Consider the following 14,640-nt stretch of genomic DNA (forward strand, 5'->3'; position numbering starts at 1 on the left):
GGCGCGATCTCGGTTCACTGCAACCTCCGCCTCCTGGGTTCAAGCAATTCTCCTGCTTCAGCCTCCCGAGTAGCTGAGACTGCAGGCGTGCGCCACCATGCCCAGCTAATTTTTGTATTTTTGGTAGAGACAGGGTTTCACCATGTTGACCAGGCTGGTCTCGATCTCTTGACCTTGTGAGTAGCTCTTATTTTAAGTAGGTAAGTGTTCATAAACAGGCAGGCCTGTGATTTATTCTGCCAAACCCAAAGCTTGGAATAATGAAGGCTTTAGGATGGCTCATGTGAAGCACTTCACTTACTGGTGAAGTAGGAGATAGCTACCTAATTCTCCCAGAAATTTTATATCATAATCCTTTTTATTCCTTATACAACAATAAAATAGAAGAAAATTTTGAGAAATAGTGAATACTTATTGAGAGAAATATTGAGAGACGTAATATGAGAAAAATCCCTATCATCTGGATAAAAGGGACTAGCACAAAATACTCTAATATATGCTGCAAAACAAAGTTCCTAGTTAAAGACACTCTCCCTGCAATGCCATAGGCCCCACTATATCTTAGACTCCCTTTGCTAAAACCTTCAACATGGTAAACTGGATGATATTCCCCCTCGGAACATATTTCCAATTTTATAACAGAAGTTGATGGGAAGATAAATTCACTTTGTAGGAAACTACTTTACAAGCAAATGTGCTAGAATATTTTTATAAAGTGAGAGATAAAAACATCATTTCACTTACATGAAATAAACACATTTTTGATTCCTTTTAAAAATCTGGGGGCCGGGCGAAGTGGCTCAGGCCTGTAATCCCAGCACTTTGGGAGGCCAAGGCAGGTGGATCACGAGGTCAAGAGATCGAGACCATCCTGGTCAACATGGTGAAACCCTGTCTCTACTAAAAATACAAAAATTAGCTGGGTATGGTGGCGCACGCCTGTAGTCCCAACTACTTGGGAGGCTGAGGCAGGAGAATTGCTTGAACCCAGGAGACGGAGGTTGCGGTGAGCCGAGATCATGCCATTGCACTCCAGCCTGGGTAACAAGAGCGAAACTCCATCTCAAAAAAAAAAAAAAAAAAAAAAATCTGAAGGGCAGATGGTGTGTGAACAGAACATGTATGTACTTGAGTAGCATGATTCTAGGTATTGATATATACAATAAGAGATAAAAGCTTGCTAAGTAATTACTAAGTACTCCTTCTTTGCATTACACAAACATCAAAATATGCACTACCTCAACAGCATCACTGTGCTGACTGTGCATTTACTAATTTAAAGTATATGTCTCGATTTCTTAGGAGCTCTTGATGAGTTCCTTGTTCCTTTATCTTTCCATTGTGCAGAACCACTATCAAATCTGCGTTCTGTATTGTGGAGAGTCTGTGAGTGACCACTAGGCATGTCCTCCCCGTCCTGGCTTTATCAAGGGCGTGCTGAACCACCTGGAAGAGAGAAAGACCTGTGATCACCAGTTTGAGTTAGATGTTAGTAAACTTGCCTAAGTCAAATAAATTAAGGTAAAGGTAATGTAATAACATTCTTTGCTTTATTTGCTTGTCCCCAAGGGAATTGCCCTACTTGTAAAATATTCACCCTACTCAACAGAAGTCTAGATGTCTAGAAAGATTAACTACAGATAAATTAAGTAAGACATTTGTGAGAATGAATAAAAATGAAATAGTTGTTTATATGTTAGTGGTTCTAAATGCAGTCAGGAAGTAGCATTTCTAAGTAGAATTATAGTAGTATTTCTACTACAATTTCTTTGCATAGTTCTAATACTACTCAAATTTCTACTATTATTTCTTTGAGTAGTTCTAAACTGAAAGTCAGGAGGTAGTATTTCTAAGTAGCATACCTAAGTAGAATTGTCTAATTTATTTACCTAATTTTCTCACATAGATTTTGTTTTGTTTTTGGTAGGTTTTAGCTGTAGAACTGTCCTGTTAACATAGCATCTCATTTCTATATAGCATCAATGTGGTTATGATGCTATTTAGAAAGTGGGAGTGGAGGGTGAAAACCAATATTTGTGGAATGTATAAAATGTTCCCAAGATGGCTATCTCATTTAAATTCTTTTAGTAACCTCATAAAATGATAGTATTTTTATTTTTCTGATAACTGAACTGAGGTTAGACCAAGGTCATACTGCTAGTAACTGATGAATTGAGGGTTACAGCCCAGATATGTCTGATCCCAAAAGTTAGTTGTTGTTGTTGTTTTTTTTCATAACACACTGTCACTTTGGGATTCAAGAATAATATCATCTACAAGTAGTGATCATGTGGAGCCCATGCCTGGGCCTTTAGGTCAGATACCCTCCATTAGAATTTAGAAAAGTTACTTAATCTTTTTTTTTTTTTTTTTTTTTTGAGATGGAGTCTTGTTCTGTCACCCAGGCTGGAGTGCAATGGTGTGATCTCGGCTCACTGCAACCTCCGCCTCCTGGGTTCAAGAAATTCTCCTGCCTCAGCCTCCTGAGTAGCTGGGATTACAGGCACACGTCACCATGCTTGGCTACTTTTTGTATTTTTAGTAGAGACAGAGTTTCACCATGTTGGTCAGGCTGGTCTCCAACTCCTGACCTCATGATCTGCCCGCCTTGGCCTCCCAAAGTGCTGGGATTACAAGCGTGAGCCACCGTGCCTGGCCCTGAAAAGTTACTTAATCTTTCTAAGCCTTAGTGTGCTAATTTGTACAATGGGCATGCTAATATAAGAAGCCCATTCGTCATGTTGTTGTGAGGACTGAGATAATAGCATGTAAGGCATAATCTTTAAATATTAATAATTATCATTAAATAATTATCATTTATTTAACCAATGTTCATTTACTAAGTAAGTGCCTACATGTGCAAGAAACTCCTAGGGGACAAGGACATAGCAAAATTAAACAGCCGAAGAAGCTTGCTGTGCAAGTAGATTCTCATGTGTCCGTTTTTTTCCTTGTTTCCTGCTCAAACTAGGCTAAGTCTATAGAAGGTACTCGCAGGCTCTGACACTGCAGTGTAGATTACTTTTTTACCCATACAAACTACCTTATTAATTTGTTTGGCATCACTGGAATAATAGTAAAATTGAAAAGTAGTAAAATTGAAGAGTTTCTTGGGCTCTTGCCTTGAATGAAAGAACATTTCAAAAATTGGTCCACTTTTGATAATGAGATCATTTGAGTGAGAAAACCTTCTAGAACATGAGATTCCCTCTGTCTCTACTCTCTCCCACCTCTCCACCATCTACTGACCTTTATGTAAAGGCCAAAGCCTTAATTAGAACTGGTGACCTTAGAACTGCAATTCTTTCCAAACTTACCTTGGTTTCTTCCATGTTACTGCATGCTCATATTTGGTATTATATTCTGAGACAAAAGAAAATGATGTTACCTTCTCACTTTCATTGTCAATGGCTGAAGTGGCTTCATCCAACAACAAAATTTTGGGTTTTTGGAGAAGAGCCCTTGCAACAGCCAGTCTTTGTTTCTGGCCGCCAGAAAGTTGTGTTCCTTTCAGTCCAACTCGTGTGTTGTATTTCTATTACAGGAGCATGCAATTAAGAAAGCAAGGCTTGGTTAGTGAAATTAGCATGGCAACTGTGGGCAAGAACCATCTAAATATTTCAAATGTTGCTACTCTTGAAAATTTGTGTCCCAACAAATGTTGAAATCTATTCTCGGGCTTTGTTGCAAATCAATGCTAAAGCAGCAGTAAACACCACCATCTCATTTACATATCCAATCTGACCACAGACAGCAGACCTCTGCCATTATGCTTCTACAAAGAAAGTTTTCAAATTAAAGCATAAGAAAAAAATTATTGGCAAGAAACAAATTCATAGTAAATACAAATCCTTTTCCATTAAGTTACATTATCTACTATTTTCAGGTTAAAATTATTCACGGTATTAAAAACAACAAAGGAAATTATAAGGTTTCTTCACTTTGGCTCTTGCTAATAAGCCTCTATGGGCACATCCTTACAGATGCTGTGATGGGATTCTCAGTGGTACATGCATCTTCCTGGAAATAGGTTGGCATCTTGAAACAGTCTATTCACCTTTTCAGGTCACAAAATAGTAATGGTGACATTTAGCACTTGACCGTGTTTCCATAGTTCCCCTGCTTACTAATAACCCAATTTCTCCAGTGTTTCCCTTCATGGAAGGCTAAAGGAAATTTCACACAAATCTTGAGGCTATCATGGTCTTCTGAATCACAATTGGTCAGTTCAGTTGGGGTAAGCAGCTTATTGCCTGCTTTTTAGATTGTCTCATTGATTTAGCTTCCTTTCAAGGCTTCACGTTGCTTTCTAGTGGCCCTTGGCACTTTCCTAAGAAACATAAGCCACTGGTACCCAGATAAGAATATGTAGATGGATCAGCTCCATTGCGAAAGCTGGTCTAAGTGAATAGGCGGAAAGATTAATCCCGTAGCAGCATCTCACATGCAGCATGTGATTCATAGCTGTTCATTTTGTGTTGGTAACCTAGAAAAGCTTGAGGGAATTGCCTTTCCACATCTGACTGCTTTCAGGAAGTGCATTTTGGGCAGACTAGGTGTCTCGAACCTGTGGTATAACCTTATGACAAAATGTGTCCACATCATCTCAAAGCTTACTTTTCAATTTAACATGCACAGGCGCTTGTTTTATATCAAACAATGGATGTCTGAATTACTAAAGCTCAGGAAACATATCTTCTCTAAAGTGAATGGTCTACAAAGAACACAGACTTTCACTATTTTCTCTGTGATTTATCTGACTAGTAGGCCTTGGGCCCCTTCCTCCTAAAATGCATTTTGTTAAATTCAGAACCATAGATGAAACTATGTTGTCATTCATTTCCAAACACTGCAAAGTTTGCATTTAAATGAGGGGATTAAATCTTAAACTAAAAATTGGGAAGGGAGGTGGGAATGATAATGAGCTTGTAGCTCTTTCTGCCAGCCTAGCTTAAATTGTACATGAATTCTTCTAGGACAGCTGAAAAAGATGCAAAAACTACTTTAGAAATCACTGTGCATTTTTTGGCCTTCTCTAGATGGTAGGAGAGTGTAAGTTTAAAGAACATATTGGATGAAAACGAAATTCAGATATTTTGCCTGCTGTTAAGCAGAACAGATTACAAATATGGATATACACATTGTCTCAATAGCCACCTAAAAACATTTGCATATATTTAAACTGAAGATTTTTTACTTTTTTTTTTTTTTTTTGAGGCGGAGTTTTGCTCTTGTTACCCGGGCTGGAGTGCAATGGCACGATCTCGGCTCACCGCAACCTCAGGCAATTCTCCTGCCTCAGCCTCCTGAGTAGCTGGGATTACAGGCACGCGCCACCATGCCCAGCTAATTTTTTGTATTTTTAGTAGAGACGTGGTTTCACCATGTTGACCAGGATGGTCTCGATCTCTTGACCTCGTGATCCACCCGCCTAGGCCTCCCAAAGTGCTGGGATTACAGGCGTGAGCCACCGCGCCCGGCCCTACATTTGTTTTTTAATGAAGAACCACAGAGTTCCTCTCCCGCTGAAAATCTGAATCAGTTTGCTGGCAATCACTGGGATGGTGAGTGCCCTGAAATTACCTCTTTTATGAGAAACTCAAGGGGTAATGGCTCCTTAATATGAACCTGGAGCGAAAAGTCAGTTATCAGGAACACCAAAGTCTAATCATAAAGCAACTGCATTCTGGAGAATCTCTGCAGGACCTGGGTTGGACTTTGGGGTTGGTCCAGTGGTCGAAGTCCTACTTAAGGATGTGGCTTGACTGAGAGCTGCCACTGGGTGACATTATGAGGATTAGGAGAGAACCACACCTTGTGTGTCTCAGAGGATCCTTGCGATCAAGGTGGTGTTGCTTCCAGGACTCTCCTATGCCCCAGGCCTGTATTTCCAAATGCTCGTGGGATATTTCTATGAGATATGCATTACATTACACTCAGCATATTCTAAGGTGACTCCTTGCTCTGCACCCTCCTGGTTTGAGCTGTCACACAGATCCACACTCCCTTACCAAAACTCTTAGAGTTATATGTATTTAAGAATTCCAATTTTTTTCAACCTTAGAAGAAAAAATTCCATATATTATGTATATACTATATATTATCTATATCTAATAGATAATATATTATTTAACGCCCCCCCCCCAGAAGGATCTGGGGAAGCAACTGGTAATCAAATACATGAATTTTGTGCAGATGTATTTGATTATTTATTCTAAGTGGGATAAATATAAAAAAGGACTATATTATATCCTTACATCATTTAGCCACCAAATGAATTTTCATCAAACACACACAATTTGTGTGTGTGTGAATGTGTGTGTGTGTGTGTAGGGGGAAACCTATTCCGTGTTTTATTCTGTGATGCTGCTCAGTGTATTGTACATTCCCTTGCTCACTTTCCAGAGACAATCTTGAGCCAAGTCTTGTTAATTCTACTTTTAAAATATCTTTTAAATCAATTTTCTTGTTTTAGTTTATTTTGTAATTGTTATTGTAGGCCTTTAAAAACCTCTTCCTGGAAATAGCTCCTAACTGACCTCTCAAGTTCCCTGTGTCTTTGTGACAAAAAGGAAGATAGAGAATGTAAATTTTGAGGGAGCAGGACATGGCAGATGGGTCAATCCACAAAGTTTGTAGTAAAGGAACAAGAAATCCTCAGAAAGCAAAGTGTGACACAACTTCAAATTGCTAAATAATTCTTGGAGAGAATTCAAATGAATAATATCTCAATGTGTCTTAAGTGAAGACTTTCTCCTATGCCTATTTTACATATGGGTGTATATTTTATGCTTACTGAGTGTTACCGGGAGAGCTGAACTTCTCTTTCACTTTTGCGCCACCATTTTCACACTGCCACTGTGGCCATATATTTGCAGGGGATGCTGGACTCCACTTATTTGCTTGAGAAAATTGTTATTTTTTTCTTTTTTGGGATGGAATCTCACTCTTGTTGTCCAGGATGGAGTGCAATGGCATGATCTTGGCTCACTGCAACCTCCGCCTCCTGGATTCAAGTGATTCTCCTGCCTCAGCCTCCCGAGTAGCTGGGATTACAGGCATGTGCCAACATGCTTGGCTAATTTTTGTATTATCAGTAGAGACGGGGTTTCACCATGTTGGCCAAGCTGTTCTCTATCTCCTGACCTCAGGTGATCCGCCCTCCTTGGCCTTCCAAAGTGCTGGGATTACAGGTGTGAACCACCATGTTCAGTCTAGAAAATTAATTCTATCAAAAAAAAGTACAACAAATTACAAGGTTCATGTTCACTTTTCTTCCCTAAAACCTAGATGTGAGCTATAACATGTTTCTGAGTGTCACTCTGAGTACACCAATGCCATGCTCCGCATTTGTGGTGGTTGCTTTGGACTGCCCTTCTGAAGAGAGGAGCAAGGGCACCTTTGTTCCCATCTCTGAAACCCTAATACCACCATGGTTACAAACCCCCTCCCTCCCTTCAGTATAGCACAAAGAATCCAGGTTCAAATGCTGAGTTTCTATACAACTTTAAGAAAGTTACTGAAATTCTTTATCTGTGAAATGGGGGTAGTTACAGCATCCTTGCTGTGCTGTGGTGGACATTTAGCTTAGTTCTTGGTTCCTGGAAGTGCTGGGGAATGCATGGCTGGTTTTGTCTCTTCCTTTTTCCCAGCCAACTGAGCATAAGAGGGCAGCTTTATTCTACCCAGGGTACTAACCAAAGGCATTTAATAATATGTCGTTTTTCTAGGAATTATCTGATTAAAAAATTTTTAATGATGTTATTTTGATACCAGGTTTTCTTATGTTTCTACATGTTTTTGGGGGAACAATGACATGAAGGTAAATTAAAGGTAAACTTTAAAACACTGAAAAATAAGCTACTTTTAAAAAAATGTTAACAAGAAATAACATTTTGGTTTTCAAAATCTGTTATGAAAAGTTAGCACAATGGATCTTTGCAGCATGTAGTTTTGGGTAAATGTGAGAACTGGTACAATAAATAGAAGATAATAAACAATTTTTTTTTTTTTGAGACAGAGTCTTGCTCTGTCACCTAGGCTGGAGTACAGTGGCACAATTTCAGCTCATCACAACCTCTGCCTCCTGGATTCAAGTGATTCTTATGCCTCAGTCTCCCAAATAGCTGGTATTACAGATAACAAACAATTTAAGAATGAAAGTTAGGCCTGGTGTGGTGGCTTATGCCTGTAATTCCAGAACTTTGGGAGGCCAAGGTGGGTGGAATTGCTTGAGCCCAGGAGCTCGAGTCCAGCCTAAGCAACATGGTAAAATCTCATCTCTACAAAAAACACAAAAATTAGCCAGACATGGTGGCATGTGCCTGTGATCCCAGCTATTCAGGAAGCTCAGGTCAACCTGGGAGGTCGAGTCTCTCATGAACCAAGAACACACCACTGCACTCCAGCCTGGGTGACAGAGTGAGACCTTGTCTCAAAGAAAAAAAAGAATAAAAGTTAAATGGTACAAATATCAATTGGGCAGCATTTCACAATACATAAAACAAACTATCAAGATTATGCAGATAGTAATGTGACCACAAATTAACAATGCAGTGAGTGTCGTGATTAAAAAGGAAGTTGCCATTGAAAGCTATTCACGGCATCACTATATTTATTAAAAAAATGTGAATCCTTGCAATACATTTAGTACTGCAAACCCTTACCAGAATAAGGGAGATTGTATTAATGACGTAGGTACCATGTTGTATGGAGAAGAGCTGGTAAGGGAAGGAGTATAAAAGACTATGGTGACTGTTGGCCTCCACCAAAGAACAGGGCTCTAGATTATTAGTGTTCAATATATTGGTTGTTAAACTTTACTATTTCCCTTTAAAGAGAGATAGAAACTTAGTTGATAAAAATCACATATAAAAATTTGCCTTTACATGAAAGTATCTCTATTTCAATTTAATTGTGTGTGTGTGTGTGTGTGTGTGTGTGTGTGTGGATATAAATACCAGATATTATAAGCACTTAAAGTTACAATTATTCCTGTCTGTGCACTGTTTTTCAATTTGTATCAATGCTTGCTCTTGAAACATTGTTCAAGAGCATTGATACATACAAGAGCATTGATAGAAAAGCATTGATACATGGACTTTTCTGAGATTTTGTGCCAGTTGTCACAGCAATACAGACATCAAAGTGATAAAATGGCAGGCAAGCATCTTACACTCTAGTGGGAAGGGGCAATGCTAAACAAATAACTGAGTGCTCACGGTAATTTTCAGACTGTGATATGTGCCCTGAAGACAAAGTGATAGGACATAGGAGTGATGGGGACTTTTAAAAATAGGATACTTAGGGGAGGCCTCTGCAAAGGTAACATTTGAAAGGACTTGAAAGTTAAGGCACTACTATGGCAAAAGCCAAAAGAAGGGAGGTCTAGGCTGAAGAAACAGCAAATGCAAATGCCCTGAGGTGGGGAGCAAGTTGGCCTGTTCATGAGACAGGAGAGACCAGCTCAGCCGCAGCAAAGTGACCGCGTGGTGAGGATGTTGCTGGGGAAACAGCAGGGCCAGATCACAGAGGCTTCAGCAGCCCCTCCATATGGAGCATCTGGGCTTTATTCTAAGTGCACAGGGGAGCCATGAGGCAGTTGTAAGCAGGGACAGACAGGATCTAATTTGTTTTTAAAAGATCCCTCTGATTGCTGTGAGGAAGGAAAATGTTAAAGGAGCAAGACTGGAAGGCAGCTGAAGAGGCTACTGCAGTGGTAGGACAGGTTCTAGTGTGGACCAGCCACAGCACAGATGGACAGAAGGCAAAGAACAGAATGTGAACGTTAATCCAGTGAAGAGTAATACATTTTGGTTTTGGAAAAAATAGTCACATGAAAATCTCAAACTTGGCTTTTCACATCTGACTTCATGTTTTACATCGAACTTTAGATTCTGGAAATAAATAAATTGTATAATCCAAGCAATTCATAAAAAACAACCGCATAGGCCCAGTGGCTACTTAGGCTTACTTGGCAGCTTTGTAACTGAAGATTTCAGAGATTTTCTTACCTCAGGGAGACCTTCAATAAAAGAATGGATATTTGCTGCATTTGCTGCTTCTTTGATCTCATCTAATGGCACTACCCGGCTGTTGTCACCATAGGCGATGTTCTCGGCGATGCTGCAGTTGAAGAGCACAGGCTCTTGAGAAACGATTGCTATTTGGGAACGGAGCCACTGTACATTGAGTTCTTTTGCATCCACGCCATCAAACAGCTGCCAAAAGCAGAATGGAGAATGGTGTGTTAAGATCACACAACTGTATCATGTTACAGTTCACTGTATTCAAACACCCACAAATCATAACAAGAAGGATAGGAATTCAAACTATTTCGAAGTATAAGGTTACCCAAGGAAGGCTCATAAATCATATGTTGTCTAGAAGCAAACAGCATGTAACTCACTACTGCCCCCTCCACTGTAACAGGACCTGACTTTCTGAAAGCCCAGTGATCAAAGTAGGTGGAGAGGATAGAGTACTCCACGTGTAAAGGTGTGTCATTTTGCACACAGCCATGTTTACTCACATGAATAGATAGTAACACTCAACTCATATTTGATGAGCATGCTCACTATGTGAGGGGGATTCTTCCGGTACTGGGGAAATAATGGTCAGTAAAAGAAAGCTCATACCCTTTTGCAGCCTGTATTTTAGCAGAAAGGCATGCAATAAACACATGAACAAATAATAAACTCAGAAGAGGAAAGTACTCTGAAGACAGGGTAACAGGGTAAAGGGACTGAGGCAGTGGGGAGGGTATGGAGAGGCATGAGAAAGGGATTATCTTAGAAGGCCTTAAGGAAAGGACGTTCAGACTAAGACATGAACAGAAGGAGCCTGCAAGGAAGTTACAGTGCAGACATTCTGGGCAGGGCAATAGTAAAAGAAAGGTTCATGAAAAAAACAAACCTAAAACGCAATAAAATATTTAAAAAAACAAAGGGTCATAGGTGTGTTTAAAGAACACAAGGAGACTTTGGGAGGCTGAGGTGGGCCGATCACTTGAGACCAGGAGTTCAAGACCAGCCTGGTTAACATGGCCGAACTCTGTCTCTATAATAAATACAAAAATTAACCAGGATTGGTGGCACTGACATGCGCCTATATTCCCAGCTACTACTTGGGAGCCTGGAACATAAGAATTGCATGACCCCAAGAGGCAGGGGTTGCAGTGAGCTGAGATTTCGCCACTGCACTCCAGACTGGGCGACAGATCAAGACTCTGTCTCAAAACACACACACACACACACACACACACACACACAGAGGGAGGGAGAGCGAGAAAGAGAGAGAGAGAGAAAGAAAGCACAGTGCACGATGAGGTGGGCAGTGAGTATGAGAGGAGCTTGGAGTGGGAGGCAGGGGCCAGGGCATCAAGGACCCTGATTGATGGCATGGACTCTGGTATAGTCTAACTGTGGTGGGTTTAGAGGAGGGAGTGTGCTATGCTATGTGCGAATAGATGAGTGTCACCTAGTTCACAGGATCCCTTTAGGACAACTCTGTTTTGCAAATACTCATTAAGAATATGTAAGGGCGAAAAGACTGTACATTGCAGGAGAATGAGGACTAACGTGACAGTTTGAATTTTAGGAACTTTTTTGTAGGGAAAAAAGGCAGGACCAGAAGCTTCATGTGGGTGTGCTGATGCGGTGGTGGGGGGAGGGGGAGGACAAGATAATGGGAAATCCACAATATAAGGTATAGTAAGACAAGTGCCAGGTAAGAAAAACAATCCTTAGGTTTGAAAGATGGAGAGATTACATCATTTTAGAGATTAGAGGCATGACTTCATGGAACTGATTCAAATAAGCCTTAACCATGCATAAAGTTTGGACGGTTGGGAGGTGGGGATGAGCAGTGGGAAAGCAGAAGCCTGAATTAAGGAGGTGGAGGACACTGTTCTCTCTGTCTGAAATAAACCAGAACAGAATATGGGGCCACGATGTGAACATTAGACCTAACCTCCAGCACCCACGTTCTAAAGTGATTCCACAGCTGAGATAAACATTTCTGCTGCCAGAATAGTTGAATAATCTTTGGATCTTTGCACTTCACTTCAAAGCCCTAACCATCATTTTTGAGATTGGTTTGCTTGTCCTCTCAGTTAAGAGTTGAGATAGAGATTTTTTTTCTTTTTAACTTCTGCATTGTTTGCCCCACCCAAACCAGTGGGGTTGCTTAAGCCCTAGTGAATGTTTAAGAACAGGACTGCTAACTCCCAGAGTAGGTGTGTTTCAATTCAGTCTTACCACTTGTCCTTGCACGGGGTCATAAAATCTCTGCAGAAGTTGAACAGAAGTGCTTTTCCCACAGCCGCTGGTCCCCACAAATGCTACTGTCTTTCCTTGCTCAACAGTAAGGGATAAGCCATGGAGGATGAAAACATCTGGACGACATGGGTAGAAGAAAGAGACTTCTCGAAACTCTAAATTCCCTTCGCATGTGTCCTGTGAAAGGAAGTTGACAGAGTTGAGAAGAGTGACTTGGGAAGGCTGTAACACATTGTAGCATATTGGCTAAATGCTTTTTGAAAATTGTGCGTGTTTCCATAGCCCGTTTAATTTTAAACATGTATGTGTCTCTGTAGAACTGTTGACTGCAAGTGGGTTTCTGTCACTTTTGTTTATATTTTTTTGTGTCTGTGTTTCTTGTTATTCTTACTACTGGACGTCACCAAGTTTCTAAAAACTACTTGCTTGCTTCGGCTTTGCTGCACAGACAGTTCCTTTCCACAGTTAGTTGTTTGACCAGCTTATCTGAGTGATACATTTTTTAAAAAATTTGGTTTGTGCTTTACAAAACTTTATTGCTTAATTCAGAAGAGCTGAGGTTCTTGTAAACTATATGTATAAGTGTTATTTTTGTAAATCAGGCCATGTTTTATAGTGAAGATATTTTTATTTTATTTTATTTTATTTTATTTTATTTTATTTTATTTTATTTGGCAGGGTCTAGCTCTGTCACCCAGGCTGGAAGGCAGTGGTGTGATCTCGGCTCACTGCAACCTCCACTTCCCAGGCTTAGGCCATCCTCCAACCTCAGCCTCCCGTGTAGCTGGGACCACTGGCCTGCACCACCATACCCAGCCAATTTTGTTTTTATTTATTTATTTATTTTTTGAGACAGCGTTTTGCTCTTGTTGCCCAGGCTGGAGTGCGATGGTGTGATCTCGGCTCACCCCAACCTCCACCTCCTGGGTTCAAGCGATTCTGCCTCAGCCTCCCAAGGAGCTGGGACTACAGCCATACCACCATGCCCAGCTAATTTTTGTATATTTAGTAGAGATGGGGTTTCACCATGTTGACCAGGATGGTCCTGATCTCTTGACCTCGTGATCCGCCTGCCTTGGACTCCCAAAGTGCTGGGATTACAGGTGTGAGCCACCACACCCAGCCCTATCTTTATTTTCAATTGACTATTATTTGATAGTGACTTTTGCCCAAACATTTAGTTTTCTCTCTATGCATCAATCTCTTTACTGGTTTCTACACCAATAGTTATCTACACCAGGATATTTAAAAAAGACTTTCCAGAGCTATCACTAAATGTTTAACTTTCCCTTAATATATTTGGTTCATAAGATTTTAAGTTCTTTTTGTGTTTGTCTCAATTGCATTTTAAGTCTTATTAATTTTTGTTGTTAGAGTAAACATCAACTAAGAAGGAGCAAGTGGATTTGTGTGTGTGTGTGTGTGTGTGTGTGCATGTGTGTGTGTGTGGTAGTGATGGCTGGATTTTAAAACACATCCTTACAGTCAGGTTTACTAGTCATGTTCGACCCATTCTGACCATCAGATAGGTAAGAAGCAGGGGCAGGTAGGGGTGAGGAGCACCAAAGGAAAATCTGATGATATTTTCTTGTTAAAGGAATTCAGTGTTAAGATGTGGTTAAGAGATCTAGAAAAAAAAATAAAGGATATTTGGCAAAATTTAAGAGTAGTGTAGTAATAGTTTATTTTAGCTTACTCGATATTTTCCATTTGCCTCCTACAACACATGCGTATTATTTATATAACAAGGGTTTTTTATTTATTTATTTATTTAAAAAAAATTTTTTTGGTGTACTTCCCTCTCTGCATTTGTATAAAAAAGGTTTTAAGAAACCCAGAATAGTACAGAAACATGAAGAATTCAATTATTTATGTGTATGCTCTAGTATGTATTTTGTATAATAGCTCATAGAGGTATTCTAGAAAACTTCTAAACTTTGATACATTTACAATTTGTTCTTACTATTTTAAATGGCATTTAATATGAAAAACTTCAAACGTGTAAAAATAGAGAGAAAAATATAGTGGATGGCCCATATGCCTTCACTTTCAATATTTGCCAATTTCATTTGATTGACCAGATTTTTATTTTTATTTATTTTATTTTCTTAAGACAGCTTCTCACTCTGTTGCCCAGGCTGGAGTACAGTGGCGAGATCTTGGCTCACTGCAACCTCTACCTCCCAGGTTCAAGTGATTCTCCTGCCTCAGCTTCCCAAGTAGCTGGGACTATAGGCTCATGCCACCACACCCAGCTAATTTTTGTATTTTTAGTAGAGACGAAGTTTCACTGTGTTAACCAGGCTGGTCTTGAACTCCTGACCTCACATGATTCACCCACCTTGCCCTCACAAAGTCCTGG

The 14,640-nt window shown here is 40.0% G+C and overlaps 1 protein-coding gene across 1 annotated transcript in view; it reads right to left on the minus strand.

The window, feature by feature from the left end:
- Nucleotides 1-1,248: 1,248 nt before the first annotated feature.
- The window catches only part of ABCB5 (ATP binding cassette subfamily B member 5), a 112,361-nt gene continuing 98,969 nt past the window's right edge, over nt 1,249-14,640 (minus strand). Inside the window, exons 24-27 of the mRNA XM_012447735.2 lie at nt 12,258-12,455; nt 10,014-10,220; nt 3,389-3,535; nt 1,249-1,446 (exon numbers count right to left, since the gene is read on the minus strand). Of these exons, the coding sequence (XP_012303158.2) occupies nt 1,249-1,446; nt 3,389-3,535; nt 10,014-10,220; nt 12,258-12,455 (750 nt within the window). The remainder of the gene's footprint in view (nt 1,447-3,388; nt 3,536-10,013; nt 10,221-12,257; nt 12,456-14,640) is intronic.

The sequence above is a fragment of the Aotus nancymaae genome, unplaced genomic scaffold (assembly GCF_030222135.1).
Source record: "Aotus nancymaae isolate 86718 unplaced genomic scaffold, 86718_ANA_hifiasm-v0.15.2.pri h1tg000025l, whole genome shotgun sequence".
Lineage (NCBI taxonomy): Eukaryota > Metazoa > Chordata > Mammalia > Primates > Aotidae > Aotus > Aotus nancymaae.